This window comes from Selaginella moellendorffii, unplaced genomic scaffold (genome assembly GCF_000143415.4).
Source record: "Selaginella moellendorffii unplaced genomic scaffold, v1.0 SELMOscaffold_88, whole genome shotgun sequence".
Taxonomy (NCBI): domain Eukaryota; kingdom Viridiplantae; phylum Streptophyta; class Lycopodiopsida; order Selaginellales; family Selaginellaceae; genus Selaginella; species Selaginella moellendorffii.
In genome coordinates, this window is record NW_003314349.1 from 513,370 (window position 1) to 530,968 (window position 17,599).

Sequence of the window (17,599 nt, forward strand, 5' to 3'; positions counted from 1 at the left end):
ACGCTGGTCAATCAAGCGGCCAAGTGGCCAACACTTGGCTTCCCACGGGAGGAACAAAAAATTTATCTATAGCCTAGGTTATTCCCTCATTCTCTCATTCTCTCTTCATGGCTCTCTTGTTCTTCGAGGAGTATGCCGCGAATTCCTACCTCTACGCCGTCTTGGTGATCGGATTGGCGTCGCTTCTTCCCATGGGATTGCTGGAGCTCAAAGGAGGAGGTCTGAGGTACTCCAAATTCGCCGAGGGCAAGAGTCCGCTAGGCGAAATCCCCAGCAGAATCGCCATGTTTCTCTTCTATTTCCCCTCGGCGGCATTGGCAGGAGCTGTTTTGAGCGCCACCATGGGAATTCTCCCATCGCTCGCCCCGGAATTCCTCAAGAACACTCACCCTAGTCCCAGGTTCCTGGTGCTCACCGCTGCGATTTGCATCCATTTCTCCAAGAGGGTCATCGAGGCAAGTGATTCTTTCCAAGCTGGTCACACTTTCTCACGATCTTTCAGGTGCTGTTCGTGCACAAGTACTCCGGCAATGCTGAGCTCCTGTCCAGCTTGAGCATCGTGTTCTTCTACACGGCCTCCACGGCCAATCTCCTCTACGCGCAGCAAGTGGCGGAGGATCTGGCACCACCCAAGATCGACTTGATGTTCCTGGGGTGTGTGTTCTTCGTGGTCGGCATCGTCGGGAACTTCTACCACCACGATTTGCTCGCCCAGCTGAGAAGTGGCCGCTCCCCGCAGCAGCCGAGATACGTGGTTCCTCACGGTGGATTGTTCGATCTCGTCGCGTGCCCGCACTATCTGTTCGAGATCATCGATTTCATAGGCCTGGGGATGATCTCCCAGACTGCCATCAGCGCCGCCACAGTGATGCTCGTCGCCTTCTACCTCACCTCGCGAAGCATTTCCACCCGGCGATGGTACCTCAAGAAAGTCGATGGCTTCCCGAGACAGAGGAAGGCTTTGATTCCATTTGTCCTGTAAATGACGTGTCAGTGACATGGCAGCTGTTCTAATGTCTGTCGGTGCCACGTCAGGAAGCGCGGAGAAAGGATATTCGATTAGGGTTTATGGTGATTTTAGGGAAGAAGGCAGAGGAGAGGAAGGAATCGCTTTGGCGCGTGGCGAGGCGATGATTTCTTCCAGCGGCTTCACTCCTTGCTGATTTGGGCGGCTACATTTGTGGCACTCGTTTCTCGATTGGGCGGGCCAGCAGCTATGTCGGCCGTGCTCGCGTCCCCATTTCTTGCGCAGCAAATCCGAGCTCCTGACGGTAAGTCTTTTCCTCGATTTCCCTGACTCAGTAGCTCCAATTCTATCCAAATCTACAGTAGGAGCGGCTATTACCGGGAGTAGCGTTAGGATAATTCATGTTGGTCACCGCAAATTCGATGTCTCGGCTCTAGCAGTGACAACCACTTGCAGCGCGATGAGGGTATGTATGACTGATTGATTTTTCTTGTTCGAAATTTGTCTAAACTTCTTGGGATTTCTAGGCAACGTGTGAAGCCCAGCAGCAGACAATCCAAAACCAGTCGGCTGTCGTCTCCAAGACGGCTCCAATGCAATGTAAGCGTTTGTTCTTTGTGTTCTTCGTGTCGAATGGTAGAGAAGGGCTTCTTATCGATGGTTTTGTGTCTCGATCGCCAGCGAAGGAAGCTTTCGTCCCCAAGCTTGACGATGGCGGTGGCGGTGGCCCCGGCGGCGGGGACGACGGTGGCGGCGATGGTGGCGGCGGTGGCGGAGGATGGGGAGCTGGGGGATGGTGCTTCTGGGGCGTGCTACTTCTGCTTGGATTTCTAAAGAGCAACGAGGAGAACAGCAAGAAGAGGAGAAGGCGAAGACAATTGTAAAATATTTTTTTTCCAATCGATCATATTTCTTTGAATTAGGGTTCGTCTGCTGAATAATGAAAAAATTATTTTTTGTGGGGAGGGACATTATAAAACTGGCAATTCCCAATGTTATGTCACTACTGTTGAGATCGCTATGGATGGGTTGGAAGAGAGCAATCTTAATAATAATGACATTAGTAGTTGCCAGTTGTATGTGGATTTTATGAATCAGTGTCACAAAAGTCCCTCCCACAAAAATTATTCTTCAGTCGGTTGTTGTTTTATGGGACTATTTAAAAGTCATAAATTGTTGCTATTTTCTTTTTAAAAAATTCCTACGTAAAGACGGAAATTTAAGAGCACGATTCGGGTTTTTTAAAAGAATAAAAATTGATAATGGAGATGAGGGGCATCGATCCCCTTACCTATCGCATGCGAAGCGATCGCTCTACCATCTGAGCTACATCCCCAAATCGTGGTAACCAATTTAAATTCTGCCATCTTGTGGTCTTGTAAGAACCCTAGCAACGATGGCGTGCGTCCAGGCGATCGCGCGCTGGAATGCAGCCGCGCGCGAGCACGTCATTGCCGATCCTGGTAAGCGCACAGCTCTGCCTCTCCACTCCGTATCCGATGAGTCCAAGAATTTGGCGGATTGCCTCCAATCTCACAAGAAAGCGCGCAATCTCCTGGCCATGGCGCGCGATCCGCCCCGGAAGACCACGTACAGGCTCGCCGTGAGAGAGCTGTGCAATGCCGGGGATCTAGACGCCGCTCACAGGGTTTTGGATCTCATGGAAGAGAAATTCCAGGCCAGGGACGTGATAGCTTGCAGCGCTGTGATCCACTGGTGCTTCCAGAGCAAGAAATATGGAGAAGCCTACGAGCTCCTCAAATCCGCCATCGTTGGAGGCTGCCGTCCAAACGTCGTGACATATGGAGTGGTGATCGAGGGACTTTGCAAGGCGCGGCGGCTCAAAGCCGCGCTGGAGCTCCTGGAGGAGATGATCCTTGGCGGAGCTGTGGCTCCAAACGTGGTGATCTTCAACAGCGTCGTGAATGGATTTGCCAGAGCCGGGCATTTGGATGGCGCTCTTGGGACTCTCCGGATGATGAGAAAGGCTGGGTGTGATCCAGACGAGGTAACTTACAACACTTTGATCGATGTTTTCCACAAGCTTGAGAGGTTTGACAGTGCTCGTGAGCTCCTGGAACAGATGTGGGACTCGGGGATTCGTCCCGGCGTGGTTGCTTACAACACGATCATCTCGGGGCACTGCAAGTCGGGGGATGTGGATGGCGCTCTCGAGATCTTGAGCTTGATGAAAGGTAGAGGTTGCTGGCCGGATCTCTTCACGTACTCGACGCTCATCGCTGCGTTTCTAAAACTTGGCAGGGATCGAGAGCTCCGGAAGTTTGTCAACGTTCTAGTTTCACGGACGTCGATTCCTCCTCTCGTGGCAACTTACGAGCCTCTGATACAGTCGCTGTGCAAGAGGCAGAAGATCCACGAGGCCTTAACGCTCCTGGATCATATGGTGAGGAGTGGACGTCCTCCAGAGATGGCTGAGACTTACAACAATGTCATCGCGAGTTTCTGCGAGGTGTGCAACGTGAGAAAGGCCAAGGGGATTCTAGAGCTGATGATCGATAGCGGATGCAAGCCAGACGTTGTCACTTACAACACTTTGATCAGCGGGCTCTGCAAAGTTCGAAGAGCCGACGACGCTTTGCAGCTCATGCGAGAGATGGAGCCAGCTCCAAACACGATCACGTACAACACCGTCATCAACGGACTCTGGAGGTCCAGGAAGGATACAGAAGCTCAGGCTTTGCTGGACGAGATGATCAGCGTGGGGTGTCCATTCAGCGTCTCGACTTACAACTGCGTTATCGCGAATCTCTGTCGGTCTCGCGAGATGGAGAAGGCAGTGGACGTCTTTCTCTACATGAGGAAGAAGAAATGCGAAACGGACGAGGTAACTTTCGCAACGCTGGTGGACGGGTTTCTCCGAGACAAGAGGTTGGAGGATGCTGGTGGAACGCTGGACTGGATGGCAAGAGCAGGGATTCCCTCGGATGTTAAAAGCTACACCAAGCTTCTCAACGCTCTATGCGACAGAGGCTCTGCTCAAAAGGCCTGCGAGATTTTCAACCTGATGGTGGACCGAGGATACGCTCCAACTCTCGTGAGCTACAACGTTTTGCTCAAAGGGCTGTGCAAGGCACTCAGGGTGGAGCACGCGCTGGTGTTGTTCAGGGAGATGCAAGAAAGAGAAATCCAGCCGGACGTGGTGAGCTACACCACAGTTATCAAAGGTCTCTGTGCTGCGCGAAGAATCGACGAAGCCATCGATTTGTTTCGAGACACCAGTTTCTTGGAGCCAAATGATATCACGCACGAGACACTGAGGATTGGACTTGAGAAGTCGGGCCGCCTGGAAGACTATTCTTCGGTGACAGGAAGAAAGGATCAAAATGCATGACGCTGACCCCGTACACTTTTAAGGGTTTGTTCTTTCTTCGTTCTCATGGCTACTGACTTTACTATCAGAGAAGCTGTGAAGCAAGATCTAGTTCCTGCTGCGACCGTTCTATACAATGCGTTTCTGGAGATAAACAGTGCTACAAATGCTGCTGCTGTGGAGGTCGATTTTCCAAGTGTGGAAGTAGCCATCGCAGCAGTCAGAGGTCGACTGGAAGATGAAAGCTCAGCTGGTGTTGTGGCCGTCCAAGGGGGAGCTGTCATCGGTGTGGGATTCATCGTTTTTGGTTAAGTTGCTGAATTCTGGAATCTGGAATCTAAACCACAAGCCTTTGTTTCAGGAGGAGAGGTGAATTCTCTGGCCCTTGTCTCGGTGATGCCTAGCACAGCAAACAAAGGTGTGGGGAAAGCTATCACTTTGAGCTTGCTGGAGAAATCCCGCAACACAAGCGCAGCATCTATACGACTAGTTCAGGTTCGCAACTTTTGACTCTGGCTTCTCAAAACAGTTTTCTCTCGGGTGTCAGGGAGCTCCGAACACGAAGAGCTTTTCCTTGTACGTGAAATTCGGCTTTCGTCCCGTGGAGTTCTGGAGTAATTTTCATGGCCCACTCAGCAAAGACCAAGCCGAGAAAGCTGCCAACATCGTTGGCATCTCACTATCTGGTAATCCAGTTTTATACAAGATTTACACTTCTACATCTTTGACAGGCTATGTTGTCCGGGAGATGGAGCCGAACGACGTGGATGCTTGCTCCAAGCTCTTCAAGAAGACGTTGGGATACGACCGTGAAGCTCAGATCAGAGACGTGCAGCTTCGAGCATCAGGAAACGGCAGTGTTCTAGTGGTCATCAAAGACGGAGCCATAGTGTGAGAACAGTGCCAAAGTTTTACCTTTCCAGATTCTCAAGCTTTGTCTTTGTGGCTCAGGGGATACACAACGGGTTTTGTTCGCAGTGGCTATGTGATTGCTACAAACGAAGAAGCTGCCATTGCATTATACTCGAGAGCAGCTCATCTTCATATATACATCTTGGGACAGCTCTATCCAACTTTGCTGCGATGGGCGTTCGAAGCTGGCCTTCCATTGATCAGGTACCTCTCATTTCCTGTGAAGTTATTCTTTTTACAAGATGGAATTTGCAGGCATGGATCGTTTATGGTTCTCGGCAGCTATCTCCGGCCGCAGCAAGGCATGCTGTGGAGTCTCTGTGGAGTCAATTGATCCACTCATCTATCTCCAGTCTCAGCAAGGCATTGTGTGAAGTTTCTGTGGATCAGAGCTGTTGCAACTTTTCAGAACCTCCCGTAAGTCTTGCATCCTTTGCTTTTTCATGTCATGCTCCTGGAGTTTCCTGTTCTTTATCTCCTTGTAGCTTTTAGCCTTACGACCAGTTCCAAAGTAGACAGCCTTCGTCTTCGTCCTGGGTGTGAATCTCGAGCACAGAGGCTCCGGAAGCGCTTGCGGTGGCGTCTCCAGATCGACGAGCAAGAGATATGGCGACGGACACCTCGGGTCCAGCTCAAAAGCGTGCCTTGCCGCCACAGCTCCAAGCTCGACATCGCCATGAAGCTTGCAAACGTTGAGCAGCGTCGTCCAAGTCACAGCATCCGGCAAGAAAGGCATCGAAGCGACGAGCTCCTCGGCCTGTCCCAGCCTCCCAGCTCGTCCCAGCGCATTGATCAAGCAGCAGTAGTGATCCACGGTCGGCTCCTCGAAGTGCTGCTCCTGGACCGCGAGAAAGATCTGCCGAGAAGCCTCCAGCAGTCCGGCATGGTTGCACGAATTCAAGAGGCCCACGAAGGTGACGTCGTCCGGATCGACCCCGGCCAAGATCATCCTCCGTGAGAGATGGATCGCTTCGTGGTGCTGCTGGCTCGATCGAGCGTAGGCATGGATCAGCGCGTTCCAGGAGGTGGCATTTGGATTCGGCATCGCGGAGAAGGCGCTCTCGGCTCGGACAAGATCGCCCTTTTGAGCGTGGCCGGCGATGATCGCGTTCCAGGCTCGCGAGTTCTTGACGGGCATCTCCTCGAAGAGCTGGGTGGCGCGGTCGAGATCGCCGTTTTGCGCGTAGGCCGCCACCATCGCCGACCAGGCGTAGACGATCTGGCGCGGGCACTTGTCGAAGATGATCTTTGCCTCAAGGACGAAGCCCGCGATCGCGTAGGCGCGGATGAGCGCCGGCCAGGAGCTATCATCCGGGCGTGGCATCCGATCAAACATCCGCCGCGCCTCATCGGGTTGCCGGTTCTCGGCATACGCCTCGATCATCGCGTTCCAGGACACTGTATCCCTCTCGGGCATCCGATCGAAATAGATCCTCGCGGAGTTTACTCGCAGAGAGCTCCCATGCGCAGTGATCATCGCTGTCCAGGAGATCACATCCCTCTCCGGCATGCCCACGAAGAGATCTCTCGCCTCGTCAAGATGCCCGTTTTGGGCAAATGCTTGGAGCATCGCGTTCCAAGACACCACGCTCCTCTCGGGCATGGAAACGAAGAGTTCCTTCGCGCGATCCAGCCGTCCGTTGGTAGCGTACGACGTAACCATGGCCGTCCACGAGACGATGCCCCGGTACGGCATGCGGTGGAAGACCGATGTGGCGGAGTCGGGTTGCCCGAGCTGGGCATATCCGGTGACCATGGTATTCCACGTCACCATGTCGCGGCGGCCCATCGCCGCGAAGAGGGAGGCGGCGTGGCCGGAGCGATCGTTCTGGAAGAGCGCCGAGAGGAGGATGTTGAAGGAGAAGAGATTTGGGAGCTGGATCGCGTGGAAGACAGCGATGGCGTCGTCAATCCTCTCGCATTTGCCGTAGGCCTCGATGATCGTGTTGGCGAGGAAGGTGCTGTGGTGGAAATCGCTCGCGAGGACGTAATCATGGAGCTCGCGGGTGCGCGCGACATCGCGGGAGTCGCCGCTGGCGCGGATGTGGCGCGCGAGGTCGCCGGGGACGAACTCGGCGCGGTTGAGCTTGCGGGGGCCGGTGAGCGTCTCGCGGCCGTCTGGGGGGTTGCGGCGGAGGAGCTGGCGGAGCTTCTCGGCGGCGCCCTGGCGGCGGAGGCGGCGCGTTCGGATGCGGCGCTTGATCTGGATCTCTGGGATGGGGCGCTCGATCCATTTCTCGCCCAGGAATTGCTGCTCGAAGAGGGATTTGCCGGTTCGCCGCGGCCAGAAGTGGTAGGCGTGGAGGAGATTTCGCTCCTTCCATTTGTCGCTGATGGGGAACTTGGATCTCTGGACGAACAAACTAACGGTCGCCTTTGGCCCCTTATATCGCGGCATTAGGGTTCTTGAAGATTTCGGGGTTTTCTGGAACTGTGACGCTTCAAGGAGTCGAAAATCTGCGTGATCGATAAGCGGGAAGATTTGGCGCTTGCTTTTCAAGGAGCTGCCGGATCGCTTGGAGTTGATCCATCGCAGCCCCGGACGATCGAGCTAGTCGGGAGCCATGACGTAGTGGCTGCTTGGCACTTCTCGCTCGCGGATCATCTCGCGGGCTAGCAGCGCTAGCGCGAAGAAGAGGCTCGGCAGCCTCGTAGCTTCTGTGAGAGATGCACTACTCGTGGCCTTTGCGGAGGACGAGCAGGACAGGAACTGGATCTACTGCGCCGAGGATCCCGACGAGATGAAACAGGTGGCAGCAGAGAGACAACGATTTGCTCTTCGCGGTGGACGAGTACGATGTTTACCACGTGAGGTACGGCGTTGCGAGAGCTCGAGCAGCGATCGGCGTGCTTGCATGCTGGATCGGAGAAGCGATTCCATCGCGATCGAGCGACGAGAATCTCTGAGGCTGAGAGTGCTCGCGAAGAGCGAAGTTGGAGCTTTCCTGCGATGGAAGGGTCTCGACAGCGGAGATCCGCGCGCTAACCGGCTATCTTCCGTGTAGTGAGGATCTACCTCGACGCGGAGATCAAAATGCGTGCTCTTAAACTCACTAAACATTTGCCATATCGTGAGATATCTTAACCAGAAGAACTCATGGAAAGTGTCGCAACAACTCTTTCATCAGCTTCATCTGCTAAGTACCTCTTCATTGTCCAAACCATTGGGGCATGGACTTAAGCTGTGATATGAAGATTTCTGTGAAAATCAGAGATTGGAGATAGATTTTGTTTGGCATTTCAATGATGATCTTAGAGTATATTTCAGTATTATAAGAACCCAGGAGCATAGCATTTTATTCCACCACATATACTTTTGAAAGGAGCACCAGTGTGACCACTGGCAATGGAGCTTGCTAAGCTTCACTCTCGGAGGCTTGAACTAGTGCCACCGCTTTAATAACAAGGTCTCCCAACGCACCAGAAGTAGAAAAGGACGGAAGCTGCACAAGACAATTCGTGCACTCATCGCTGACAGACAGCTTATTACTGCCAATGTATGGACAATCAAAGTTTATAGTGGCAACTTTGGTGCCCTTCGTATAGAGGTCAAATCCACCTGTAGTCCCAGATGGAGAAGCTTGCCTTCCACATGCAGCAAATGGCGGGTTGGGAGAGGTTTCTCCCGCAGCAATGGTTATCCCACCTGGTGCACTCGCGTCGGCGTTCTTATCTGGGTATTTGTACCACTTTCCAAATGTTAAGAAGGAGTTTTTCACTTCTAAGGTGTCTTGTCCCAGGTTTGTGACCCTGAAGGATACCCACTGAGAATATCCTCCCAACTTGCCATCTGCATTGCACATATACTGTAAGCCCAGCAATTAAACTTGAGCTACGTACCGGTGACTTGAAAGATAGAAACTGAGTCCTCTTCTCCAGCTGAAGCAGCAGAAGCTAAGCTCCCAATGGATATGCAAAGCAATGCTAGAAGGAAAGAAGAACTTGACATGATTTGTTGCAAATTTGGGTTTGGGGCTTGAAAATTTATACTCCCTATGGTTACAAAGTTTTAAAACTTGAACCATTTTTTAAACAGGTTAGTGCCTGCTACTCAAAAGGTTTAGACTAAAAGTCCAAGGAGCAATATGTGGCATAATTGTCAGTCCCACGTGAAAGATTGCGACGTATAGCGACGTTTAGCTTTCCAACAATAGAGTTATTTAGGAGAAAATTGAAAAGATAGATCGTCACCTACAAAACCACCATTTCAGCTGAATTGTTCTGTGAAATGGTCGTTGTTTAAGAAATGCAGTACCAAGTTCGTGGCAAGATCCTCCAATTTTTCAGCAAAACCAGGGATCTATCACATGGAAAAGAGATTTACAAATTTGGCAGTGACAATTGTGCAGCAAGCAGCTGCACAATTCATCCATGAATTTGGATGGATCTATGCACATCCTTGAATTTGGAAATCTAGATGTTTGGAAGATGTGAGAGCTTGCAAGAAGCAAAAGAGAGGATCTGCAAAGAATCATTTATTGTGGAACAACATGGAGGATATGCCAAAACGGCTATCCAGAGTGAAGAAATTGCTATGGGACACAAGAACCTTGTAGCCTGGAACCAGGCATACATTCAGGTCAAAGATACTGAAAAGGAGAGAGAATTTGATGCAATGCCAGATAAGTTTAGTGGACTGCGATTCTTACAGCATATGCCCGGTGTAAAAGCGAAGATAATCTTTGATCCGATGACATTTTTCTTCGACATTCAATGATGTCTTTTCGAACCAATTCCCGAGCACGCCTCGTGACGTGGAATTGGTTATCTTCTAAATGCCAGAGCCAAGAGAGTTGTTTCCTCCATCGTCGGAGCATATCCCGGAGCATGCATACGACCGGAGCCAAGCGTCTGTTTGCTGCCATCCCGAGAAGAAAGATCTCATCGCCTGGAACACGCTGATCACGCCGAATGCTCGGGATCAAACGCCACGTTGATGGTGCCTCTGCCGTGATCCTGGCAGTGCAACAAGGCCGTGATCGTTTGTGAGCGTTCTTGGTGCTTGCGGCCAGCTTGGGCTGTTCTAGTGGGGATGGAGCTACTTTCGAAACATGGCCAACGATCACCAAGTCCAAGCGTTGGGTGTGGATCTCTGCGCTTGATCTGGTCAACTAGCTGCCGAGGATCTCATCTCCAGCACGTCCCGGATGGAGCCCGTCAGGAGTCAAGAGGATCCACAACGAGCAGAACTGGCTGCTCACCTCGACACCACCATCTCGTCACTCCTTTCCCATATCTAAGTCGCTCGTAGCTTGTCACGTGGTCCGTGCGTTATAGTGAATAAGGGAGATAGTGAAAATGGGATCCAACGACAACAACGCATACATCTCTCTCCAAAAGTAGTAGTGTTTTATAATTTTACAAAAACTTACGAGCCATTGATTCTTTCCTGGAGTGAAAGTCATGCTCCTTGGAAAAATTAAGATATAAATATCTTTGAAATGTCCAAGGATCTGTTCAACAGTTTATATAATCCGTCGGTCTCATGCTTCTTGGTGGCCGCCACAAGACCCTGTAAACAGTTAATGAATGGATGAATGTTCTTCGCTCTTGTTATCATCACCAAGGTGGCACCAGTCGCACTTTGAAAGAGAAATCTGCCACAGGAGTGATTGTTTTCTTCAAGCTGGAATGAAGCCTAAGTTTACACATAGATCTGGATGCTTGTCATAATGTATGTATGCTATGTCTTTGGTAGGGATCTAATTCAGCGGTGGTCTAAGATGTTGCTATCACCACCACATGAAAAGTTGTTGTGACTGACGGGTATTCCCATCATTGAGGTGGTTTTTTCTTTTGCTTGTTTGTTACGCACAACACTTCGATCAGCGGGCGTTGCAAACTTCGAAGAGCCGACGACGCTTTGCAGCTCATACGAGAGATGGAGCCAGCTCCATACACGATCACGTGCAACACCGTCATCAATGGGCTCTGGAGGTCCAGGAAGGATACAGAAGCTTAGACTTTGCTGGACGAGATGATCAGCATGCGACTTACAACTGCGTTATCGCGAATCTCTGCCGGTCTCGCGAGATGGAGAAGGCAATGGACGTATTTCTACACGAGGAAGAAGAAATGCGAAGCGGACGAGGTAACTTTCGCAACGCTTTCACCCAGTCCGGCGATCTGGAGCGCGCGCTGGACCACCTCCATCGAATGCCGTCTGGTCGTGATCTAGTGTCCTTCCGGGACAATGCTGCTGCAAACGTTTCCCGGGAACGAGGAGGGCGATGCCCGAAGCGTCAAGGATGCGTTTTGGAAGAAGCCACGACAGTGTCTTCCATCGAATGCCCAGGATATACGTCGTGTGGTGGTGCTCGAGCCGACTTGGCGAGAGCGGTGCTGGAGAGGATGCCCTCTCCTGGGCGGCTCTGGTTTACGGCTTCGCTCAAAGGGAACTGGTCCCGGGACGTCTTGGATGCCGCCATAGGTGAGATCGAGCAGATCAAGCATATGTTTGAACAGCAATTCCGGAGGCTTCGAGGGTTTTTTGATGGATTGATCGAGCTAAGGGGAAGTCGTACTTGCTGCTTTCTTCTCGAGTGCTAGCAGCGCTAGCGGAGGACGAGCAGGACAGGAACTACTGCACCTAGGATCTCGACGAGATGAAACAGGTGGCGGCAGAGAGACAACGATTTGCTCTTCGCGGTGGACGAGTACGATGTTTACCACGAGAGGTACGTTGCGAGAGCGAGAGCAGGGATCGACGTGCTGGCATGCTGGATCCTCCATCGCGATGAATCTCTGGGTGTTTTCGAGAGTGCTCGCGAAGAACGAAGTTGGAGCTTTCCTGCGATGGAAGGGTCTCGACGCGGAGCCAGCGGAGATGCGCGAGCTCCGGCTCTCTTCCGCTGCTAGTGAGGATCTACCTCGACGCGTACGTACCCATGTTTTTTCATGAAGAAATCGATATGGGTAGAGCCCCAAAAGCAGAGCCAGATCTTTCGTTGACGGAAGCAATCGTTTGCTGACATATCCAGGAACCTCAGCTTGGGCATTGCGGTACCGAAGCACAGGGGAGCGAGCTACAAGCAGTCATGTCGTGCATCCAAAATGCGCGCTCTTAAACTCGCTAAACCATTGCCGAATCAACTTAACCAATATCTCCATCGGAGGAAGATTTCTGCGAAGATCAAAGATGGGCGATAGATTTTGTTTGGCATTTCAATGAACTTAGGGTGTACTTCAGTAATAAGAACCCAGGAGCGTAGCATTTTATTCCACCATATAATATTTGAAAGGAACACCAGTGTGACCACCGGCAATGGAGCTTGCTACGCTTCACTTTCGGAGGCTTAAACTAGTGCCACCACTTTGAGTACAAGGTCTCCTAGCGCACCGGAAGTAGAAAAGGACGGAAGCTGCACAACACAATTCTTGCACTCATCGCTGACAGACAGCTTATTACTGCCAGTGTATGGACAATCAAAGTGTATAGTGGCAACTTTGAAGCCCTTCGTATAGATGTCAAATCCACCTGTAGTCCCAGATGGAGAACCTTGCCTTCCACATGCAGCAAATGGCGGGTTGGGAGAGGTTGCTCCTGCAGCAATGGTTATAGTTACGAACACGAACACGGAACACGAACACAAGCCTCAGATTTCAGGAACCCGAACACGGAACACGATCACGGCCCATGATGGCTCACGAATATTCTACTGAATATTCTAAGAATATGTTATTTAAAAATTATATTCTATTTCTTGTTACCTGGGATGAGAGGACAACTCACAATATCCTTGCTGCCTGGGCCTTCTCCTAACAGATGAGCTCGCACACGATCAACACCACTCAGTTTGTTCACCATTGGGCAGTATTTGCATGACCATAATTTGTGGCCATGCCCCCTGCTCTCAAGAACACTTACCTCATCCCACCATCGTGAAGAAGGATGCTTTCGCAGTATGCTAGATTGCTGCGCCATGCTTGTTTGCCTTGGATTGCTGCTGCTGTGCCCTGAAATGGTGCGCCCTGGCTGGATTGTTGTGTGATGCCGTGCGCCCTAAAACCAGAATATTCCGCGCGAGAATATTCTGAACAGTGGTCTGTGTTACTAACACGGACCACTGTTCACGAACACGGCCGTGGGAACACGACCCATGGCCGTGTTCGTGAAACACGGTGAACACGGCCGGGATCCCGGCCGTGTTCGTAACACGGATGGTTATCCCACCTGGTGCGCTGCCATCATTGTTCTTATTTGGGTACTTATACCACTTTCCATATGATAAGAAGGAGTTTTTCACTTCTAAGGTGTCTCGTCCCAGGTTTGTGATCTTGAAGGATACCCACTGAGGATATCCTCCCAACTTGCCATCTGCATTACACATGTATTTGTAAGCCCAGCAATTAAACTTAAGTTACGTACCGGTGACTTGAAAGATAGAATCTTCTCCAGCCGAAGCAGCAGAAGCTAAGCTCCCAATGGATATGCAAAGCAATGCTAGAAGGAAAGAAGAACTCAACATGATTTGTTGCAAATTTGGATTTGGGCTTGCAAATTTATACTCCCTAAGTATCACTTTTTAAACGTTTAACAATGGTTATGGAATCTAAAACAAAGCACAAAGTTCTAAAACTTGAACCATTTTTTAAACAGGTTAGTGCCTCCTACTCAAAAGGTTTAGACTAAGGAGCAATATGTGGCATAATTGTCAGTCCCACGTGAAAGATTGCGATGTATAGCGACGTTTAGCTTTCCAACACTAGAGGATAATTATCATAGGAGAAAATTGAAAAGATAGATCGTCACCTATTTCAGCTGAATTCTTCCGTGAAATGGTCGTTGTTTAAGAAATGCAGTACCAACGAGAGCAAGAGTTCGCGGCGAGATCTCCAATTTTGCAGCAAAACCAGGAATCTGTTGCGTGCAAAAGAGATTTACGAATTCGGGGGGAGAGACAATTGTGCAGCAAGCAGCTGCACAATCCATTCATGAATTTGGATGGATCCATGCACATCCATGAAATTGGAAATCCAGATGTTTGGAAGATGTGGGAGCTTGCAAGAAGCAAGAGAGAGATTGCATGGGATCTGCAAGGAATCGTTTATTGTGGAAGAACATGATTGCTGCAAAGGATATGCCAAAACGGCTATCCAGAGTGAAGGAATTGCTATGGGAGACAAGAACATTGTAGTCTGGAACACAATGCTCTAGGCATACAATCAGGTCAAAGATATTGAAAAGGAAAGAGAATTTGATGCAATGCCGGATAAATTTAGTGAACTGCTTTATAAAAGTTTAAAATTAGAGAAAGAAGAAAAGCTTTTGCATAGAAATACTTACTATATTGAACTTTGAATCAATATAACATTTATTCCACACATGTATTATTAAAATTAAGTCCTAAAATTGATCAAGTTACTAGTAAAGTGGTGAAGATGTCAAAAGAACAAAAGTTGTTTAGAAGAAAGCAAAAATCACACAGAGTGGAGTTCTAACATTTATTGTATAGGAATCTTAAATTTGTTCAAAAGTGAATCAAAACATTCGTTCAAAGGGTGCATCATTATCAAAAAAATAACCTTATTGCATATCAACTTAAATCATAAATATAAAATTAATCTAAATGATAACAACAATTAAATGGTAAAACATCATAAAATATTCAAATATATTTTATATATATTCTATATAGATTTATTTAAGCAAACCAAAAAATGTTTTAGATATACCAAAAAAAATTAAATTGAGGAAGTGCTGGACCATGGGCTAGTGAAAGGAGGTGACTAGCTATATTGAGAGACAATGGCCAGAATCAAGTTCATGGAGATAGAACCACAGCAATTCATCAGGAAAACTCCAACCAAACCAGAAAACCAGAAGTATTTTCTATGTTTCTTTGATGATTAGAAAGGCAAAAGGCACTTAAAGGAGAAATTCATTTCACTCACATACAACCCACAACCAAAGAATCATGGGAGCTGAGCAGATCCAAATCCAGCAATTATCTACCTCACACCAATATTTACCTCCCTTCATATAGTTTTTTTTTTTTTGGCATATATATGTGCACTAAAGTTGGGGCATACTGGTAATGTGATTGCCTTTCCATCTAATCTACTGGATAGTGTATAAGATTCACAGTGTCACAGACCTTTGTAATGTGGAGACAAGTGATGACAAGTCTCCATGTCAGCAAAGAAGACAAGTCATTCATCCAAGACACCAACCGCCAAGCGTCACACCCATACCATTATGTACATAACCATACCAAAGCAATGAAGTCAATAGAGTATTCCGCACACAAAAACACACATCTACATGGTATCAGGTTTGTTTAGATCCTGATGGCGAAACACTAGCAAACACAGCAACGTGACGAGCAAGACCGCACTAGGGCTCTCGCAGTCCTTGCTAGGGTGGAACGACGGATTCAAGAACACAAGCGAGCGCAGCATGATATCCATCCATGCCTCTGCCCAAATTGTCGCTTTGTGTGCACGGCGTGTGGGCGTCCCTTCTAGCGATTCCCACCGCCTCTTCCCCCTCCTTGCTTCTAGCTTACTCCTGTTACACGACATACCTCGCCACATAGACATTAGGGTTTTTCTGTTCTGTCCACTAGCGCGGTGCGCTTTGATCCTGATTTGTCTCATGGTATCGGAGTTGGGATAGCGCTATGGAAGGAAAGCCATCCATCCACGAGTTTGATGGAAAAGGGTTTGAGGGATTCAAGATCCATCTTGAATCCTATCTCTTGTTTCATGGTTTGTTAGGGATTATAGATGGGATAGAGTCATCACCGGCTCCAGGCTCTAGTGTTGCTGAGGTGTGTGACTGGAACCTTTGGGATTCCAAGGCTAGAGGGAGTATTGTGATGTGCTTGTCCTAGAATGTTCTCTTTGCTGCCCCATCAATTCCAAAGTCCACTGCGGCAAAGCTCTGGAAGTGGCTGAGTGACACCTATGACACCAAGAGTGAAATGGATGTTTTCAACATCCATTCACAAATGGATTCCTTGAAGCTAGAGGAAAATGGCAATATCCAGACTCACATTGCCAAGCTCCAGGGTTTCTTCACACAACTTGCGGCTGCTGGGGTGAAGCACTGTCTTAGGGATGAGCAGTAGAGGCTGTGGCTCTACAAGTCCTTGCTAGCTAGCTGAAAGAATGTGGTTGAGAGCCTGCTTCTCCAACCAGGGATGACTTGGGCAGATGCCGTGTGGAGTCTTCACAACATTGAGGCCATGCGAAGCGAGAGAGCTGAAATGCCGCAAGCTATGTATTCTTTGCAGGATTCTGGTGGCAAAACCACATGCAGCTGCAAATGCCTAGAAAGGGCAAAATTTCACAGCATGTGGGCGTGCCAAGCCCAAACTTGCTAAGAATCAGTGTGCTCGCTGCTTGGAGATGGGCCATTGGGCTCGAGATTGCCCTGCTCCCAAGCCTGTCAAGCACCTAGCTACGCCAGCGAAAGCCAATTTACTCAAGCGTGATGGAATTGCTCCAGCAAATGAGGCTGCTGAGGAGCTCTACAATGCAGAGGCAATTGCAACACCAAGCCAATGGCTCATAGACTCTAGTTGTACTAATTTTATGGGCAATAAGAAGAGTCTTTTTGAGTGTTATCAGCTAAGCATTGGAAAACATGGTGTTCATTTAGGTGACAATACCACTATCCCCGTGGAAGGCATCAGGCAATTTCGACTCTCACTTGATCATGGGAGGACCATGGCCTTTGATGGTGCCATGCATATTTCCACCTTGTGGCAAAACTTAATGTCCATCGCTAAGATATGTGATCAAAATGTAGTGGTAGTCTTTGATGCAAAGGGAGTCTCTTTGGTTGACTCTAGCGACTTTCATATGCTTGGGACACAGTTGCTTTGTGGGTCACGCATTGGGGACTTATATAAGATTACTACTGTCGACCAGGTTCAAGCCTTTCAGACTATGGAGGCAGATCCTCGTGCAGAGCTTTGGCATAAGAGACTTGGTCATGTTCATTACCAATCTCTTCAACGGATGAAATCCCAAGATATTGTTATTGGAATGGATTTCCAACATATCCCATCTACATTTTATGAAACTTGCATTTTAAGCAAGCATCATCGTCGGAATTTCTCGCCAAATAAGCATCGAGCACTTGGACTTCTGGATTTGGTCCATTCTAATCTTTGTAGCCCCATGGACTTGCCAAGTCACAATGGTGCAAGATATTTCATCACATTCATTAATGACTATAGCTGTCAAACATGCATCCACTTCTTGATGCATAAGAGTGATGCAGTTGCTGCCTTTCAAACATACAAGGCCTACGTTGAAAACCTTTTTGGTTGAAAGATAAAAACTCTTCAAGTTGATGGTGGTGGTGAATACCTCAAGAATGAGCTTTGAGGCATCTATCATGATGTAGGCATACGACTACAAACCACAGCCTACTACAC

At 49.1% G+C, this 17,599-nt stretch overlaps 5 protein-coding genes and 1 non-coding gene across 7 annotated transcripts; 4 read left to right on the top strand and 2 right to left on the bottom strand.

Annotated features, from left to right (window-relative positions):
• Positions 1 to 67: 67 nt before the first annotated feature.
• Positions 68 to 1,889, top strand: LOC9637591 (polyprenol reductase 1). Of its 2 annotated transcripts, none has more exons than XM_024662253.1 (5): positions 68 to 455; positions 503 to 1,271; positions 1,330 to 1,433; positions 1,495 to 1,567; positions 1,649 to 1,889. In XM_024662253.1, exons 1-2 carry the CDS (start codon positions 108 to 110, stop codon positions 980 to 982), a joined length of 828 nt encoding a protein of 275 aa, XP_024518021.1. In that variant the 5' UTR covers positions 68 to 107; the 3' UTR covers positions 983 to 1,271; positions 1,330 to 1,433; positions 1,495 to 1,567; positions 1,649 to 1,889. The 2 variants fall into 2 exon arrangements, with proteins under 2 accessions (XP_024518021.1, XP_024518022.1); XM_024662254.1 differs by having other exon boundaries at positions 1,333 to 1,433.
• On the top strand, positions 999 to 1,851 carry LOC112341657 (alanine and glycine-rich protein-like). Its single transcript, XM_024662198.1, has 2 exons — positions 999 to 1,127; positions 1,495 to 1,851. The coding sequence occupies exons 1-2, from the start codon at positions 999 to 1,001 to the stop codon at positions 1,849 to 1,851; spliced, it is 486 nt and encodes a 161-aa protein (XP_024517966.1).
• A 341-nt stretch (positions 1,890 to 2,230) lies between the features above and the next one.
• Positions 2,231 to 2,303, bottom strand: TRNAA-CGC. The gene has a single exon. It is a non-coding gene; the product is annotated as a tRNA-Ala (tRNA).
• A 45-nt stretch (positions 2,304 to 2,348) lies between these two features.
• LOC9637101 (pentatricopeptide repeat-containing protein At3g53700, chloroplastic) lies at positions 2,349 to 4,403 on the top strand. Its single transcript, XM_024662233.1, has 2 exons — positions 2,349 to 2,975; positions 3,051 to 4,403. Exons 1-2 carry the CDS (start codon positions 2,364 to 2,366, stop codon positions 4,317 to 4,319), a joined length of 1,881 nt encoding a protein of 626 aa, XP_024518001.1. The 5' UTR covers positions 2,349 to 2,363; the 3' UTR covers positions 4,320 to 4,403.
• Positions 4,337 to 5,654, top strand: LOC112341674. Its single transcript, XM_024662234.1, has 6 exons — positions 4,337 to 4,605; positions 4,660 to 4,793; positions 4,846 to 4,984; positions 5,030 to 5,189; positions 5,250 to 5,414; positions 5,466 to 5,654. The coding sequence occupies exons 1-6, from the start codon at positions 4,365 to 4,367 to the stop codon at positions 5,542 to 5,544; spliced, it is 918 nt and encodes a 305-aa protein (XP_024518002.1). The 5' UTR covers positions 4,337 to 4,364; the 3' UTR covers positions 5,545 to 5,654.
• LOC9637102 (pentatricopeptide repeat-containing protein At2g13600) lies at positions 5,566 to 6,594 on the bottom strand. The gene has a single exon (XM_002988416.2). It carries the CDS (start codon positions 6,592 to 6,594, stop codon positions 5,566 to 5,568), a length of 1,029 nt encoding a protein of 342 aa, XP_002988462.2.
• Positions 6,595 to 17,599: the final 11,005 nt, after the last annotated feature.